Genomic DNA, 19,263 nt, shown 5'->3' with positions numbered 1-19,263 from the left:
GGTCATGTTCACACATGACCTCTAAACTGGAAATTGTATGTAGTTTTTTGAAAAAGGCTGTATGTGTGAACACAACTATTGTCAGAGGTGAAATATACTGCCATTTGATGGTAAATGGTCAGTTGATGTTCAGAGACCAATGGCTGAATCCTCTATCATATTCAGACTAAGCTTGTCAAGGAATCATGCATGGGCCTCAATACTTTTCACGCAAATCAAACACATAATTGAGTAAAAGATGAGCTTTGAATTATTGCTACATGACAAATAACTGAAAGTGACAACAAACACAACAGCTAACAGCAAAAACAAAAGCAGCAAAGTAGGGGGAAAAAAGAAAAGTAACACAGTAACACTGCAATTTTCATAATGTAGGCCATTAATTTAATATAAATATGTGAGAGTGATGTGTGTAGTTTTCTTAACTTACACATTTGATTTCAGCCGAATCATTTCAGTAAAGTTCAATAACTTATTACAAGTTCAGCCAACAACAACTTACACAATAGAGTTATCTCAAAAAGATAAATCAGGGCAGTTATTATAACTCATTTTATCAGAACTACATTTTGAGTTATGATAACTAAAAGGCTAAATTATTTTTTACAGTGTACTCTCTGATCCATCAGTTGATGCTGGTATTTTTAGTTGCAAGCTGTCAAATTGCCGTATCACTATACAGGCCTGCCCAAAAGTCAAGCAGCTATTTAGAAAGTGAATCAACTGAAGGTTAAGATTGACGTTAAAACTTGAATCCCAAAATCGAAAAGCCCAAAAGTTCCTCAGAAGTTCTAAACAAAGGGGGCCTGGGTAGCTCAGCGAGTATCAATGCTGACTACCACCCCTGGAGTTGCGAGTTCGAATCCAGGGTGTGCTGAGTGACTCCAGCCAGGTCTCCTAACTACCAAATTGGCCCGGTTGCTAGGGCGTATGGGGTAACCTCCTTGTGGTCGCGATTAGTGGTTCTCACTCTCAATGGGGTGTGTGGTAAGTTGTGTGTGGATTGCGGAGAGAAAAAATATACATATATACATGCTATATGGACAACTGGACAACATCACATTGCATAATAAGCAATAAAAACAAGATGCAGGCCTCAACACTTAACAATAAAACATACTTAAGATTAACATATGATGACGCATGACAAAACAACCATGAATAATATTAACATTTTAATTACAAAGTAGAAATGTAGAATATACTTAATATTTTCAAGTTCACACTAACTAATCTTTTCTGATATATTTACTTTATTACAAAATATGTGTTTGTTTGATTGTTTGTTTTTTCTGTGTAAGAGTTTGGACAGGAAATTATAGGGAATTTATTTTCTCTCAAATATCTTAACTGTATTTGATCACTAAAGAATCTTAGACCAAATTTATTCTTTCTGAGAAAATAATTGAGCTAAATGTCAATTCCAAGCAAGTAGCATCATCACCTACCAACAACTGTGATGATTAGATGATTGTTCAGTCAACGTCACAATCACCAAGTGATTACAGGTATGAGCATTTTCAATCCTCTACAATGACAGTGGCAAAAAAAAAATCCATTCAGAGAACAAAAAATTAATAATACAGTTTTCATTCCCATATAAAGCCTCGCCTTCTTTTCCTTTATGTCTCTAGGGGGCAACATCACACCTCGTTTCATTCCAAAATGATGAAATATTGATCTGCAAAAGTGTTTTTGGGGGCAGCATACCTTTGTGACATCAGTGCCAAAGCCAAGCAATAAGTCTAAATGCACTCTTACGCACCTCAGAGAAGGTGTGGGCAGATATGGCTTGTGTTGGTGAAGATACAAGTTATCAGACCTCATTTGGAAGCAAATAACCATTTAGACCTGTCTGACTGATAGCAAATGGTTGCTGATTATTGAGCCAAAGGGCTTCAAAGATGTGAATTAACAGCTTCTACTATGTTCATTGTCACTCTTTAAAAAGCAGGTAAACAAAGTTAGACAGCAGAAAATAAGAGTGGACATGAACAGAATGTAAACTTGGATTATTTGTATGAGGGGTGACTTTTCGAGCAAATCAGAGGGTATACAATGTTTTCAGATGTTCTAAATGATGTTCAGATGAGCAAATCCTGCATAATTACTTTTAAACTACATTGTGGATTTAAAAAGTCTCTGATCACAACAATATGATTCTGTCTTGCTTAGCTGAGACTTCACTGGCAGAGACAGCTGTCTGAAAGCTAAGGAAGAAAATGATTTCTCAACATATAACACTTGTCAAAACCTGGTTTAGCTCTGGTTTGGAGTAAGGCGCAAGTCATTGATTCCAAGCATAAGGACTGAGAGAACAGATCAATATAGTACTTCTGGCAAAGGAAAGATAAATATTTTCAGGGCTCTGTAGAGTGAATGACAGCATGAACCTTATCTTGGAGCCTTCTTTATGCACAACTTTATATTACCCAGCAGTTCACTTATAAATCACAGAATTTGGCAACAGTAAAATATCAGTAGGCTTTAACATGTAACCATCTCTTTTCACAATGGGATTCGTAATTCTTGGACAATTTATTCTGTTGTTGGTTGGCTGACAGTGATGAATGAGGGATGGTCTGCTGTTTTCATATTTAGCTGATTGCACAACTGTAGATAAAAAACCCTTCAAATGGTGCGATGTTGAAGGAATATGTGTTTTACAGTACTGACCTCAACTTATTCAAAGTCATTAACATGTTATCTGAATTATCAGAATTATGTAATCAGATTACAAGAATCAATTACTTGTAATTATATTGCATTATAGTTTTTATACTTGTAATCAATTGCAGTTCCTTTTTATGGATTACATGATTACATATTATTCAGGTAACTGTGGTAAATAAATCATAATTTATTGATCCCTCTAATTCTTCTTTTAAAATATTTTATGTCTTTAAGTGTTTCCATAAGGGGGAGGAGCCAGGGTTGTGGAATTGCATACACAGATCTGATATGAGCCATCAGACACATGGTTATAATTACAGTACACTGAAGATGGAGCAGTAATTCACACACAAATGCTGAACCGATTGCATTAGTGCGGTAGTTTTAGTTTCGGAAACCGCTTCAAAAATGTACATGAGTGTGCGTTTGTGACAACTTTTGAGACTATTTTTAAGAACATTTTAAGTGCCTGTTTTGTTTCTTTCAGAAACAGTAAAATAGTGAGTAACACATAAATCACATCTATTCTCATATTTTGATCCATTAAATATGTTTTCTTTAATGCATTTAAGCAACATGATGTCAAAATGGTACAATTTTATCCTATTGAAGTAATCCAAAAGTAATCCAAAATCAATCAGATTAGATTACTTTAAATGTAATCCAAGAGATTACATTACTGACTACAAATTAGTACTGTAATTTCTCAACAGTAGGCTACTAGATTACGATTCAGAAGTAGTCTACCCAGCACTGGTCATTAATGTGTCATTAATGGGTCTGTGGATGTTTTCATCTGGCTTTCCTTGACGCACATCAGTCTAGAATTTCAACAACGCAAAATTACAAAATATTGATCAAACCAACAGCGCACCGAGTCCGGTAATATCTTTCTCTGATATAATAAATGCCCATAGAATGCTGAGTACATTTTTGGGGGTAACAGCTTAATCATCTTCGTTGGTTCAGTTCACACTGAACGCGTTCTTGCGTTTCAAAAAAGTTAGACGCAGCGCAACGAATAGTTCAGAACGTAGATGACTTGAGATGCGTTTTTAATTGGTAAAATTGACACGGCGTCTAAAAAACGCGGCACTCCAGCGCGAGACGCTGAAACAAAGCGAGATGCGGCGCAACGGATAAAGACGTCCATTTAACGTGTGTTTACGGAGAAAACGCGTTCTGTGTGGCCCCTCGTGTTTTCTTCATAAAGATATACAAATCATTGATACACAGACAACTTTACAAAACAAGTTATATTGCACTTTAATACACAAAACAGCAGATTAACAAGAAATTGTATAATGTCACATTTACATCACATAGCCCAAGTGTTCTCTTCGTTGTATTCCCGGACATAAAAAAATGTAATATAAATAAAATTGCAATATTGTTTTATATAATGCATATCCATTCCCTCCATATCATCTCAATCCAAACAAAAATGTAGATTATATTTCCATCACAAGCATTTTAACAAGAAAAAGTTGCAGAATGCCCCGCGCGGACAGTCGCACATCTTGCCGATTCGAGATCCTTTTCTGATTGCGCACTGCTCCCCCAAATCACACTGAGAAGACAGGGGAGATCATGTCACTTTTGCCACAACAGTATTTGCTTTAGTGCATAAAAGCGCACTTGTTTAAGGCTTGGATAAATTAGTTTATGTTTTATTTGTACTTGGATACATGTAACAGAGCATAAAATCATATGACTAATACCATTGATGCAGTTCTATATATATATATATATATATATATATATATATATATATATATATATATATATATATATATATATATATATATATATTAATTGATTCAGGAATGTCTTGGCATTTCAGATAAATTATTAAAAAGATATCAAAACATCCCAAATCTGAAAGACAGTCATTGAAACAATCGCAGTGTTGCGCAATGACTAGGTGTAAACACATTAATATACGTAACATGTAGCCTATATGCAGACTAGTAATTAATTTACCATGGGAACTTGACCAAATTTCTTCTCCCAAGGTGGAATTCGTTTCGTCTGCAGCTTTTCCAGAACTTCTTGCAGAGCCCCGAGCTGTTGATAGAACCATTTAAACATTTAAAAGATAACATTTTTCTCTAATTGGCCATTTAATGTGCCATGATAACAATTGACAGCAAAAGTGTGACAAAGCTTTCAAAAGTTGTGTCTCCGTTTTGTAAATAGTCCATTATTTCTGAGTTGGACGAGCAATAAAAGTAGCCTTATAAATGTTAAAACTACTCACAAGCTGTTTTTCACTTGTTAGATTCGGGTCTTTGGGGTAGAAGTCTCTGATGGCTCTTGTGTCCACTTCCACCTCGATCTCCGGATCTGGTTCGTTCGCTCTGGCACCGGTCACCAATAAAAGAAGTACGGCGCACACAACAATTCGCGTCCACAGATTGGAGCTATCCATGGTCCTGATTGCAGGGAACTTTGGCACCTGAGTTCGCAACGTCGTTATGTGTATATATAGCTGAAGTTTTGGGTCAACTAACCATCTCAACAGTATTGCCCCCATTTATGTGATCCGATGTCGCCCCGCCTTTTACATTGATTTCCTTCGCACGTAAGCACGAGCATTCATTGCGTAAATGCTTCAGGGACAAGTTATTATAAAATGCGTTGTTCACCCTGGAATGTTATATTTTTCGTCTTTTCTAAGGACACATCAGTTAGAAAGTTTTTTTTTTTTTTTTTTTGAGCAGATGAAAATACTGCAAGCAATTCTGTTTGTATAATGCTACAAGGAACATTTTGGAGGACTTTGGAAAATATGCATGTCCTTTTAAATCTGATTGCATAAGACTTTGTATGAATATGTAATGCGCACTATTTTTATTCATATTTATATATAGATCGTATTGCTAAGCTTACAGTCTGAGTGTGATTGCAGACAATGCAGAAAATTCTTTATTCCCATGCAAAACTTGAAAATGCTGCCTTAAGATAGCATCAGACACAAAGGTAAATATAGCTGCAAGCCGCAATTAACGAGGTTCAAACCTTTAAGGTCCTTTAAATTCACATGCAACAGATATTAAGTATTAATTAGATGGCCTGAAAGTATCAAAAACTAACATATAATGCCTTATTTTTGAGAAACATCAGGTGAGGGATCACACAGATATGGTATTTTTTACATACCTGACTGATATAGCGCCACCAAGAGGCATAGGTATGCAATTGTATTCTCAGAATGACCCCATACACAAGTGTCTCTCTCTTATTTTGTGAAAATATGTCATTACATTCAAGATTTATAACTGTTTAAGTTTTGCTGTAGTTTTGCAAAGTTGAATCGAAAGTTAAAACTTTTTTCATGATTTTTCAATACTTGGACTCCAGAGAATCTTTCTGCACTTGTTTGGTTCCGATCGGGTGAACAGACAAGATCTAGTTCAAATATGCATGAAAAATTTCAAGTCGTTTCATCCCTTCCATAGTTAGATCAATTTTAATGCTTTTTACTATTATAGCGCCACCAAGAGTTGGAGATGCACAATTGTTTTTGTGTGTCCTTGGAATGACCCCATTCATATATGTACCAAATTTGGTGACAATATCGTCTAGGTTACGTATGTAACCTCCATTCCCTGATGGAGGGAACGAGACGTTGTGTCAGAGAAGCGACACTAGGGGTCTCTCTTGAGCGCCGATATTCACCTCTGGACTATGAAAAAAGGCCAATGAGAGTTGGCAACCAGTATTTGCATGTCCCGCCCCCAGACATACGGGTATTTAAGCGGAGCAAATACGGGAGTTCATTCAGGATTTTTCTGAGGGGCCGGAAATGGTCCGGCCACAACAGTGGCTCGGCTCAGCGACGTGGCAGGGGAGACACAACGTCTCGTTCCCTCCATCAGGGAATGGAGGTTACATACGTAACCTAGACGTTCCCCTTCTGTCACTCTCTCCACGTTGTGTCAGAGAAGCGACACTAGGGGTCCACTTATAAAAGTGCCATGCGCTGAGCCGTGTACGTGAACTGCTGATACAGGAGCGAGCAGGTATTCTTACGTGCAGGACAACCAACTGTATCAGGCTGCACGTACCCTTCCCCAATGCCCCATTTAAGCCATCAGGATTCCTTATCGTTACCCTGGAGGGGAACAAGGTGCTGGCCGCCAACCTGGGAACGGGCCAAGCCTGGCCGGGCCTCTTTTCTCTCTATGTTTCTCGCATAGAGCAACTAAGGCCGGGGCATTGAGGGAAGGGGGTCTTAGCCCTTATTCAGGGTGGAGAAGACCCTGCGGAGGCCACGCCTACCCGAGAGGGGAGGAAAGTTTAAGTGGCAAAACCATCAGAGGCCTGCTTAGGGCCTATGTGGAAAAGTCGTTGCGGTGGTGGATCCAGCCTCATAGAGGGGGGAACATACAGCACGGCAGCCGAGGCAGCCATGACTGCCTTAGGGAAACACGGGAGTCAGCTCGCCAGAGGGGACAGAACCGTGGTGTTACACACAGGGGGAGTCCGAAGGAGGCCTTACCTGTGGAGCACCTATACCAGTACAGGGTAACTTGCGGTACCCTCAGTGGCTTGGGTCAGCGAGTTCCACCGCTGAACTGCGACCCACGAGGGCTAGGGAGGAATCGACCAGTGTCCCAAACCTGAGATCTCCTGGGAATGAAGGCGCACTGTTTCCCCTGGTTAGGGGAAGGGCTAGGTGCAAGCGATTCACCCGGTCAGATCGTGGGCGTGCCACCGAGTTCTACGGGCTCGGTACCTGAGAAAACACGGGACAATACTGACTCAACTCGGAGATTGTAGAATCTCGCAAAAGTGTTAGGTGTTGCCCAGCCCGCTGCTCTACAAATGTCTGCTAGGGCAGTGCCCCTACCCAGTGCCCATGAGGACGCAACACTCCTGGTGGAGTGAGCTCGGACCCGCAAGGGGGGGGGGGCACGGCCTGGGTGTGATAAGCCAGGGAAATGGCGTCGACAACCCAGTGGGCGAGTCTCTGCTTGGAGACAGCATTCCCTTTCTGCTGTCCCCCAAAGCAGACGAAGAGCTGCTCAGAGCGTCTGGTGCTCTGTGTGCGGTCCAGATAAATATGTAAAGCACGTACTGGACACAGCAGTGAAAGGGCTGGGTCTGCCTCCTCCTGGGGCAGCACTTGCAGGTTCACTACCTGATCCCTGAAGGGCATGGTAGGAACCTTGGGCACATAGCCCGGTCGCGGTCTTAGGATCACGAAAGTATCTGCCGGACCGAACTCCAGGCAAGTGTCACTAACAGAGAACGCATGCAGGTCCCCGACCCTCTTGATGGAAGCGAGCGCGATCAGCAGGGCAGTCTTGAGAGAGAGGGCCCTGAGTCCAACTGAGTCAAGCGGCTCGAAGGGGGGTCTCTGGAGTCCCGTAAGGACAACCGAGATATCCCAGGAGGGGAACAGGTTAGGCCGGGAGGGAGTTATCCTCCGGGCACCTTTTAGGAACCTGACGATTAAGTCGTGCTTACCAAGAGACTTGCCATCTACTGTGTCCTGGTGGGCCGCGATAGCGGTGACATACACCTTGAGGGTGGAGGGGGACAGCCTCCTCTCCAGCCTCTCCTGAAGAAACACAAGCACTGACCTAACTGAGCACTTCTGCGGGTCTTCGGCTCGGGAAGAACACCAGTCCGCGAACAGATGCCACTTTAGAGCGTAGAGATGCCTGGTAGAGGGGGCTCTGGCTTGATTGATTGTATCTATGACGGTCGGTGGTAGGCCGGCTAGATCTTCCACATCCCGTCCAAGGGCCAGATGTGGAGGTTCCAGAGGTTCACTGGGGGGAAGGCTCACTGGGGGGAATGCGTACTTGCGCAGCCCCGCAGGCCAGCTGTGTGCCAACGCATCTGCCCCGAGGGGAGCCTCTGTCCGGGCATACCAGAGCGGGCAGTGGGAGGTTTCTTGGGAGGCAAACAGGTCTACCTGAGCCTTGCCGAACCGGTCCCAAATCAGCTGGACTGACTGGGGGTGGATCCTCCACTCTCCGCCAGGCAAGCTTTGTCTTGACAGTGCATCCGCTATCACAGTGAGGTTGCCGGGGATGTGAGTGGCGCGCAGTGACACCAGTCGCTGCTGACTCCAAAGGAGGAGACGACGGGCGAGCTGTGACATGTGGAGGAGCGTATTCTGCCTTGGCGGTTTATGTAGGCTACGACCGTGGTGCTGTCTGTCCTGACTAGGACGTGTTTGTTCCAAATTAACGGAAGAAACTTCTGCAGGGCCAGAAAAACAGCCAGCAGCTCTAGGCAGTTGATGTGCCAGCGCAGCGGGCCTCGGTTCCACCGGCCTGCGGCTGCGTGCCCGTTGCATATGGTGCCCCAATCCAATTTGGAGGCGTCAGTTGTGACCAGAACGCGTCGGGACACCTGCTGCAAGGGTACTCCTGCCCTTAGGAAGCAGAGGTCTGTCCAGGGTTTGAAGGTTTGGCGGCAGGCAGAGGTAACTTTTATGTTGTGCAGGCCACCGCGGAGGATGCCATATGCCCCAGGAGCTGTTGGAAACGTTTTAGCGGGACCATGGCACCTGGCTTGAAGGAAGCGAGGTATTTCAGCACTGACTGAGCACGCTCGTTGGAGAGACGTACTGTCATTGGGACTGAGTCTAACTCCAGACCGAGAAAAGAGATGCTCTGGACCGGGGAGAGCTTGCTCTTTTCCCAGTTGACCTGAAACCCCAAACGGCTGAGGTGGCTGAGCACCTGGTCTCTGTGTGCGCATAGTAACTCTCGGGAGTGGGCCAGTATGAGCCAGTCATCGAGGTAATTGAGTATGTATATGCCGGCTTCTCGGAGCGGGGCAAGAGCTGCCTCTGCGACTTTCGTGAAGACGCGAGGGGACAGAGACAGGCCGAAGGGCTTAGGAAGGGGCGGTGTCGAGGGCGAATTGAGACATGGAAGTACGCGTCCTTCAGGTCTACCGCTGCGAACCAATCTAGATGCCGGACGCCAGATAGAATTTGTTTCTGGGTGAGCATTTTGAACGGAAGTTTGGACAAGGTCCAATTGAGAACTCGCAGGTCCAAGATTGGTCGTAAGCCACCGCCTTTCTTGGGTACAACGAAGGAAGGGCTGTAGAAACCCTTCTTCGTTTCGGTTGGAGGTACAGGCTCTATCGCGTCCTTTAATAGAAGGGAGGCGATTTCTTCACGCAGGGAGAGGGCATGTTGGCCGTGTACTGCGGAAAAATGCATGCCCACGAAGGGGGGCGGAGACCTGGCAAACTGAATTGCGTAACCGAGTCGAATGGGCCGGTGCAGCCAGCATGACGGGTTGGGCAGTGAAAGCCACGCCTCTAAACTCCGTGCTAGGGGCACCAAGGGGACAGGTTTTTTGGACGTACCCGGCGGGGCTTCGCAGCAGTGCAGAACAGGTAACGCGGCGTCGGGAGGCAATGTGGCGTCCGAGGCTCTGGTGCTGAGAATAAACTCAAAGCACTTACCTTGCTCCGCACACCCGGCGGGGGGCGGGTTCGTGACTGAGGAGGAGGTCTGGTGTTGGCGTCCTCTGGACTCGTCTGTACGGGCCGGCCGGGGAACAGTCGTGGCGCTGAAGGCGGGGACACCGCGTCCATGGAGCCGGGACTGTTGAGGCCTGAAAGCAGAGTGCCGTGAGAACGGCATTTGCGGGCCATGTGCCCCAGAGACAAAGGAAATAGCTCTTTTATTGAGAATTTGGGTACCGCAGCCCGTGTTAGGGGGTGCGGCAAATGAAAAAACAAAGGATTCTCCTCCCGGCCCTCCACCGGGGGACGGAGCGGTCTTACCACCTCCGGAGCTAACGTCTTGGGCTCTGGGTTGCGTTGGTCCTCGAGGGGGTCCGTGAGACAGGGGGCGTGCGCTTCCCGCGGTTTGCTCAATGCTGGGGCTGAGAGCTGGGCCCGGGTTGAGGCAGAGCAGGGGCTTGCCTTCTGGCCGCGGGAGGACGCCCTCGGCGAGCAGACGGGGCATGGGCCGTGGCGGCAGGCTTGCGGCGAGGCACGATGTGAGAGATGGCCTCCGTCTGCTTCTTCACCATGGAGAACTGCTGGGCAAAGTCCTCGACGGTGTCGCCGAAGAGGCCGAACTGGGAGACAGGGGCGTTGAGGAAGCGAGTCTTGTCGGCTTCACGCATCTCGACCATGTTCATCCACAGTTGACGTTCCTGGACCACTAGCGTGGCCATCACCTGCCCGAGCGCTTGCGCTGTGACCTTCGTCGCTCTCAGGGTGAGGTCGGTCGCTGAGCGCAGTTCCTGCAGCTTGTCGGGATCAGGGCCACCCCCGTGCATGTCGCGTAGTGCCTTGGCTTGGCGGACCTGCAGGAGAGCCATGGCATGCAGGGTGGAAGCGGCGCATCCGGTGGCGCTGTAGGCCTTCGCTGTCAGCGAGGAGGTTGCTCTACAGGTCCGGGAAGGGAGTACGGGGCGACCTCGCCAGGTGGTAGGGGTACCGGGGCATAGATGGATCGCAACCGCCATATCCACCTGGGGAATCGCCTCGTACCCATGGCGCGCTCCGCCATCGAGGGTGGCAAGGGCAGACGAGCCTGTGGCGATGTGACGAGTGGAGAGGGGTGCTCTCCACGAAGACATCAGCTCGTCATGCACTTCCGGGAAAAACGGGACCGGGGGGGCAAGGCTGTGAGCAGCGCCCAGACCCCAGGAACCAGTCGTCCAATCCAAGCCCACGCTGTCGGCTGCCCGGGAAAGCATGTCCGTCATCTGTGCATCAGCCTCAGCCTGGGCGTGCAGGCCCAAAAGCGGCAGCCCAGGGGAATCCTCAGCATCAGATAACCCGCCCTCCGATGCCGCGGCGAGCTCATCTGCTTCCAACGCAATAGGGCTGTGAGGCGAGTCACCGCTGCCTCGAGCATGGACGGGAATCAACGAGCGTGTCGGGGCGCGGGTTGTCCGAGGGGGCGTACCCGGCGGAGCTGCACCCGCTGCCATCCCCAAATCGCCTCCATCGCCAGCCGCATCGTCCCGTGGGAAGAAGGAGCGACACGGGGGGCGGCTGGAGTGGCTTGCTCACGGTTGTAAGCAAGCCGCGACCACAACGTTGTCATGGTCATGTTCTCGCAGTGAGAACATGAACCATCCACAAACGCAGCCTCGGTGTGATCGCTACCCAGACGCACGAGACAGCGCCTGTGGCCGTCGGAAGCGGAGAGCACTCTACCGCATCCAGGAACAACACAGGGGCGGAAGGGCATCTTTATAAAGACGCGTCCTTAAAAGGACGTTTAACGCCGCTGTGTTTTGCTCTTTTAGAGGAAATTACGCTTTTAAATAAAATCACTCTTTTAGGGAAAAAACTCGTGAGAGTTTTTAAATCTGCACTGTCGATGCGCCCAGGGGCAGGAATGCACAGCCGTGCAAACAGGAGAAAGCCGCTGTTGTGCGCTGTAGAATCCAACAGCATGCAGCAGAGGGATAACAGGAACTCGGTGTGTACACGCAGCAGTTGCAGACACGACCATCGGCTCCGAAGAAATTTTCTGAATGAACTCCCGTATTTGCGCCACTTAAATACCCGTATGTCCGGGGGCGGGACATGCAAATACTGGTTGCCAACTCTCATTGGCCTTTTTTCATAGTCCAGAGGTGAATATCGGCGCTCAAGAGAGACCCCTAGTGTCGCTTCTCTGACACAACGTGGAGAGAGCGACAGAAGGGGAACTGATTATTTTCAAGAGTTATAACCATTTTAATAAAAGTGGCCACGCCCATTACGAACGTTTTGGCATACCGTTTGACGATAAATTAAAATTAAAATAATCCTTTGATACATTTTCATTTTGGGAATCCAAAGAATCTTTCTTTCTTTTTAAAATAATGTCAAGTATTTATTGAGCATTTTGTTTTACACCAATGGTATTTAAGGCAAAGTTGTTCAGAATGAGGAGATCTACAATATGGGATGAATAATGCACAGACCACTTGGGTAAAGAGACAAATAAGCCTACCAAGTTTAGTTCCGATCGGACTTATTTAAACCTGTATAAAAGCTGCTGAAAGCTGATTGGTCAATGGTGCCCATGTTTTTTAAAATATGTGAATGTTCTCACAGGTTTTTATGGCACCTTGGACAAAGACACTGCATGAAAAATTTCAAGTCGAACGGACAAACGGTTCCAAAGATAGAGCCATTTAAATAAAAAAGTCTCCGCTTTTTCGCCCCAATTTGGAATGCCCAATTCCCAATGCGCTAAAAATCCATGTGGTGGCGTAGTGACTCACCTCAATCCAAGTAGCAGAAGACGAATCTCAGTTGCCTCCACGTTTGAGACTGTCAATCCTTGCATCTTATCACGTGGCTTGTTGAGCGCGTTACCACGGAGACAGAGTGTGGAGGCTTCAAGATATTTTCCACTGCATCCACACATAACTCACCACGCGCCCCACCGAGATCGAACCACATTATAGCTAACACGAGGAGGTTACCCCATGTAACTCTACCCTCCCTAGCAACTGGGCCAATTTGGTTGCTTAGGAGACCTGGCTGGAGTCACTCAGCATGCCCTGGATTCAAACTTGTGACTCCAGTGGTGGTAGTCAGAGTCTTTACTCGCTGAGCTACCCAAGCCCCTATTTTCAGTTTTTTATTATTATAGCGCCACCAAGAGGCAAATGTGAGCAGTTGTGTTGAATCCCATGCATAAGTGTACCAAATTTGGTGATAATATCTCAATCCATTCAAAAGTTATTACCATTTAAGTAAAACATAACAAAGGGGTGGCGCCAACAATGGCTGGATCTTAAAAGATTCGGCATAATGCAAGGAATCACAGAAAAAACATTTTTGTTTCTATCCCTTAAGTTTCAAGAATTATGGCCCAAAGTGTGTGGGGGTATTTTGTTCACTATAGCTCCACCTATGGGCCGATAGAGCCAATTCAATGCATACTGCGAGCCAGCACTACCATCCCTGAAAGTCTCTAGGCCTTACGGTTTGCTCTGCACGATCAGTTTTAGAGCAGAAGAATAGTAATAATAAAAAGTGGATGCTGTGGACAACTATTTTGGTGTGACATTTCACCTGTTTTGAGCACAGTTGCAAAAATAGGATTGTCTTAAGTTATAGCGTCTCCTAGCATAAAAAATGAACAAAACTCATTACGTTACCTCACAGTGTTCTCTTGGCCATGTGTAAAAATGTTGTTAAGTCTGAAAATTGCACAGGCTAATTAGTCATTATATGTGATGCCCAGAACATATTTACTTATATCTTTGGAACGATTCGTTGCATCAAAATTCTATTGATATTTTTTGTAAGGAGGGTCTGTAGAAGATATATACCAAGTTTCGTGAGAATTGGGTAAATGGCCTAGGACGAGTTAAAAAAAAATAGGTTTTTCGAATAAATTGTAAAAAAGTTTAATGTGGAAATGGTCATTCAAATTGGTATTGTAGCAATACGGTTCCGGAGTTATGAGCAAAAACGCAGATTAGCAAATTATAACACCCCATGTGGTTGATTGTCAAAAAATTTTATATGCGTCTTTGAGTTGACACCCTGCTTATGTTATGTCATTTCCATAACCTTCGACCATTCTCAATAAAAGTAATAAGGTGCTGAAATTTGATTGGCAGCCTTTTTTTAAGTGTTATTTTAATGTATTTCTACACAAAATGAAAGAAGTAGGAGACTTGTTAGTGTTAAATGTTTGGTTATGTTGGGATTTAGAGAGGTTTCTGTCATAATGGATATTTTTCGGAAGTTACCATTGCGGAGAAGAAGAGTGAAGCTAATGGTTAGGTAAAGGATGGGTGATCTACAACATCTGAGCCAACATGAACACTTTGAGTTTTAATCAGGATGATGTCATTCTGATTGATGATTCTGAACACTCTTTTCACATGTATGCAAAAGTGATTGGATTAAATTATAAAGCTTATTAAAGCGATGCTGCTCATAACACACCAGAGATAAAATCACAAAGTCAACTAGAGAAGAAAGAGGAGAACAGTGATTAAACACTTACATTTATAATACTACAACTGTGTTAAATGTGTGATGATTTGTAACACATTGTATAATAAGCACTATAATGTCACTATACAGTATATATGTAATTAAGGGCTATACAAACATTAACAAATACAATAGGGTTGAACCCCATATCATTTAAATCTGTTGCTTCTTTTAATGACTTCCACGTTGTTTGACCATGCACAGATAAACTTTGTTCTATTTTAGGCCCATATACCCTGTTTATTTGGAGATTAATTATAGTGAGCAATCCAAATGAATGCTTAAAATAATGATTTCAAACATTCTAAAGTTCAAGTTCATGTTTTAATCAGATTTGGAATTCTAGGACTCACTGACATGTTAAAAAATATTTGATCACTGCATTTGACCACTGTAACCCCTAATGCTCAAAATATGTTATGGCTTTGAGTAGGGGAAATTAAATCATATAAATTAGTTCAAATAAATTAACCTTGATGAGTATTTAAAACTTTCCCTTTCTTTTGAGTTCACAGAACAGACATCTTTTGAGTAACCTGAATAGTTTTGTTGTTTTGTTACCAATTAGCATGCATTCAGCATGCTAGCATACACTGTTTTAGCTATTTCTAGCTAGTACTAGCTAGGTTACTTGAAGTATTTAAGTTGAGAATTCTTGTTAGTTTTAAGTTCAGCCAAAGAGTTAAATGTCAAGTTAAGTGCCATCAAAATGTATGAGCTTACTAAATATTTCAAGTTAAAAGCAATTAACATGCATGTGTAGTACTACATTTATATCTGAATGTTCTATTAACTAACATGTTTTGAGTTCTGCTAAATTATTAGGGTTTACAGTATGGTAATCACTGATTTCTGGGCACCGGATCCTTATCAACACTAATGTAATGTAGCAAGCGATCATTTTTGTGCACCAGAACACAAATTTAGAAGCTTGATGTGGGTGCAAATATGCTTCAGATGCACAGCAGGGACATAACAGAATGGATCTACAGATGTTACAGCAGTTATGCAGATCCTCACACTACACTGTCTTTTAATGACTATTATTTGAAACACTTGCATAAAATGTGGTAAAATTATTTGGTTGCAATATATTTCTGCAATTGTCTTGTTCTCCTGTTCAAACAATCAGAGTGGTCACATAGAAATCACAAAGATATAAATTATATTTTTAATTTTCATTATTTGGCATTTCAATCACTAAAACAACTAAAACTCATATTTCAAATGAGAACAGGATCATTATATAATTTGTTTTTATAATTTTTCACGGAAGAGGGATAAGACGCAGCAGACGTTTGCTAATTAGTGATTCGATTTTGAGAATAGCTTGATAATTCTCTTATAATAGGTTTCATCTACAAGGGGCCAAGAGACATTTGCATTGAAAGTGTTGACACCCAAATATTTAGCTCATCTAAGCCTCACTGGAATGTGAATAGGGATTTATTCAAAGCAACAACAAAAACAACAATTGGTTTTCCATTGTATGAATTTTTTTCTTGGGTAGATGTAATAGGCTAATATTGTTGCCCACCTGTGACGTAACATATAGAGCGAAATTGTTTTGAGGTTGAATTTGATGGACTATTTGTGTATCCGCAGATCAAATCATTTCTGCCCAACAACATTCCTATTAACCATACATTTGGAGAATATGTCTAATAGTTAGGGTGGTCTTACAGTGTTATATTCATTTCTCGAAATAATTCCCTGTAAGTACTGTGCCAGGGATAAACTCACACAAGTGTTCTATGTGAAGGTGATGTTTTTTAATTTCCCAACACAACCATTTTAACAATATGTGTGAGGCATATGACTCACTCTCTTTAGTCCTCATTCATATCAAAATATAACCGATCAATGGCTAACACACAGAGTCTTTCAGGAATATAAAACCAATCCCCCAGCCCCATGTAAAGTAGACAGACATAAAAATACACAAGTGTTGTGTTCAGAGAAAAACACATTTTCACTTCTGTATTTTCATTTTGTTGCAAAATTCCAATTCCCTTAAGTGACAATGATTGTAACCATGCATAATACAATATGCCATGGGAATAAACCAACTGGAAAGATTTGGCCCATCACCCCTGTCAATGAGTCCATAAATCAAACAGTGCGGTGTGCAAACTTGTCTTCTTTCCAAACAGGACTAGATCGGAAATAGAGGTTACGGGGGAATGAAAACCATTTTCATGTGTACATATACCTGAATCCCCATTAAAAATATATTCAGAAGACCTGCCACACGAATTACAAACGTTTGTGTGCACTTGTGTGGATCTTATATTATAATGTGTCACTATAGGTTAGATAGCGCTCTTGATATCTGCATCAGCTTTCTGTCTGAACTCTACTAAACAGTCACTCTTTCGGCAAGTCTTACAAGCATTTAGGAAAGTTTAACTAGAAGTGATTTTGGAGGCCAGTCTGGATGTGATAGCAGATAATTCAGAAAAGACGAACAGGCTTAAAGTGTCCAGTTCATTGGTAGAAGACAGACATAATGTGTTTTACTTAAAGGAATATTCCGGGTTCAGTACAAGTTAAGCTCAATCGACAGCATTTGTGGCATAATACTGATTACCACAAAAATTTATTTAGACTTGTCCCTATAGTATACTTTTCTTAAAATAAAAAAATAAAAAATAAAAAATGCAAGAATACAAGGTTACAGTGAGGCACTTACAATGAATGTGAATGGGGGCCATTTTTGGAGGGTTTAAAGGCAGAAATGTGAAGCTTATAATTTAATAAAAGCACTCATATTAATTTATATTAAGAACATATATTCTTCTGTTTAAACTCTACAATTAAAGTTGTTTAAATCATAATTTTTTCCATCATTTTAGGGGTTTAGGTTATGTAGATATTACATCGTCATGGCAACAAAGTTGCAATATTGGCTTTAACTTTAAACAGAAAAGGTTCGTAAGTGATTTTATCACACTTAAATCATGTTATCGTGCATATTGTTAATTTTTTGTGGCTATACTTTTGAAACAGTGAGAATTTTAACGTTTACAGATTGGCCCCATTCACTTCCATTGTAAGTGCCTCACTGGAACCCAGAATATTTACTTTTTTAAACAAAAAATGTTCATCCAAATCTACACCCTTGATAAACTTGCTATTCAAGAGTTAAAATCACACAAAACAAAATCTGCCTGTAATTCTTGCCTAAGGCCTTGGAAACAGGGTGTTTCATCTATTTTTAGCACTTCTAAAAGAGTTTTGAGTTAAGGGGTTTATAATCTTACCCTTGTTCCACTGCTATATTCAGTCTTCGCCATGGGGCATGATTTGATTCCAGTTTGTCTTCTTAGGATCCGCTTATGTCTGCCCACGTCTGCATGTTTTCCAAAACCACAGTGTATTCATCCATGTGCCTCCTTAACTTCCCAAACTTTGTCCCCAGTCCCATAAAACCAGCAGTGTGTGACACCCCGTACTTTTTCCTTGACTAACCAACTAATGTCTTAATACTTCTAGGGACACAAAACATGAACAAACTCTAATACTATCTCTAATATCTAATATAAGATTTGGAAGGACCACATTTAGAAGTTTAAGAATCATTCTTTGAAAATCCCAAATTGATCAACTGCTAAAGTGGGTGTGTGTCCCCTCAATGTGGTTACGGGCCTGGGCCTTTAAAGTAAGAAACCCCTAGTTATTATTGTAAGGGTATTTTCGCCAAGGGGTTTCTTGCAACTGGCCCCTGATTCTATCCATAAACTACACTATAAAATCAGAGGGAAATCATAGGTTGGTAAGGACACAAACTGATTTGTTTTGTGCCTACAATTATTTTAATTTTTCCTGAACCTGTACCATAGTGCCCTGGATACACAACTTGGTAAGTTCATTGACAAGATACTTCATCACTTCTTTGTTTCACCAGATGCTGTCGAACTGATTGCACATTTTAATTTGCAAATATTCAGATGAGCCCTGATCATCTTCTGACCAGTACTGACGATTCTCCATTCTCTGTTGATCTGTTGAGGTAAGCTAGCTAGATATGAAAAATTGTGAATTGAAACCTCTGTCTTGACTCAGCAAAACTCTGCCTTTGACACTGACCCCACCTCAATCCCCAGTTGGCCTTCTTTGGCCCAAGGGTAATTGGTGGGCTTTTGAATCACCCCAGCTAGGTCAAATATTTCTCAAGCTATTAATTTGCATTTCATCCACTGTTGCAGAAAGGAAAAATTAGGAAGATATTTCTTAATAATGCTTTTAACACAAACATGTAGGATTATCATGAAGATACTGAATGTGCACGTATTGGTCATTGTGCATGTGTCAAACATGGACTTCAGGCATTCTAGTCCCATTGTTCGTTTATCAAAGTGACAGTCAAAATTAAGCCCTGTGGAAAAAAATAAGTCCATTGATTTGCCCATTGATCAGACGACAACACTACAAACCAAATTGCCTCAGAAATGAGCCAGACAAGGTACTTATCAGGTGGAGCACACCCTCAAACATCTATTTACATTCAGGCTAAGAAAATCAAATTAACCTCAGAGAGGTAACCAACCTCTCATGAGTCTTATCCAAACTTTGCACTTTGTGTTTCCTTTCTCAAAATGGCTTCGGACATAACCTTTTAACAGTCTTTAATGA

The 19,263-nt window shown here is 42.9% G+C and overlaps 1 protein-coding gene across 1 annotated transcript; it reads right to left on the bottom strand.

Annotated features, from left to right (window-relative positions):
* Nucleotides 1–3,943: 3,943 nt before the first annotated feature.
* On the bottom strand, nucleotides 3,944–5,161 carry cart2 (cocaine- and amphetamine-regulated transcript 2). The gene is made up of 3 exons (XM_052120069.1): nucleotides 4,934–5,161; nucleotides 4,657–4,740; nucleotides 3,944–4,243 (listed from the first exon to the last, which is right to left on the bottom strand). The coding sequence occupies exons 1-3, from the start codon at nucleotides 5,102–5,104 to the stop codon at nucleotides 4,136–4,138; spliced, it is 363 nt and encodes a 120-aa protein (XP_051976029.1). The 5' UTR covers nucleotides 5,105–5,161; the 3' UTR covers nucleotides 3,944–4,135.
* Nucleotides 5,162–19,263: the final 14,102 nt, after the last annotated feature.

This window comes from Xyrauchen texanus, chromosome 46 (assembly GCF_025860055.1).
Source record: "Xyrauchen texanus isolate HMW12.3.18 chromosome 46, RBS_HiC_50CHRs, whole genome shotgun sequence".
In the NCBI taxonomy this organism is placed as follows: domain Eukaryota; kingdom Metazoa; phylum Chordata; class Actinopteri; order Cypriniformes; family Catostomidae; genus Xyrauchen; species Xyrauchen texanus.
This window is presented reverse-complemented; position numbering and strand designations above follow the sequence as displayed.

Bases quoted from the DNA above. Each gene is read 5' to 3' on its own strand.
- cart2 (XM_052120069.1), bottom strand. From the start codon at position 5,104: ATGGATAGCTCCAATCTGTGGACGCGAATTGTTGTGTGCGCCGTACTT. The intron at 4,741-4,933 runs GTGAGTAGTTTT...TTCTATCAACAG, and splicing joins TAACAAGTGAAAAACAGCTT to CTCGGGGCTCTGCAAGAAGT. The intron at 4,244-4,656 runs GTAAATTAATTA...CTGTCTTCTCAG, and splicing joins AATTTGGTCAAGTTCCCATG to TGTGATTTGGGGGAGCAGTG.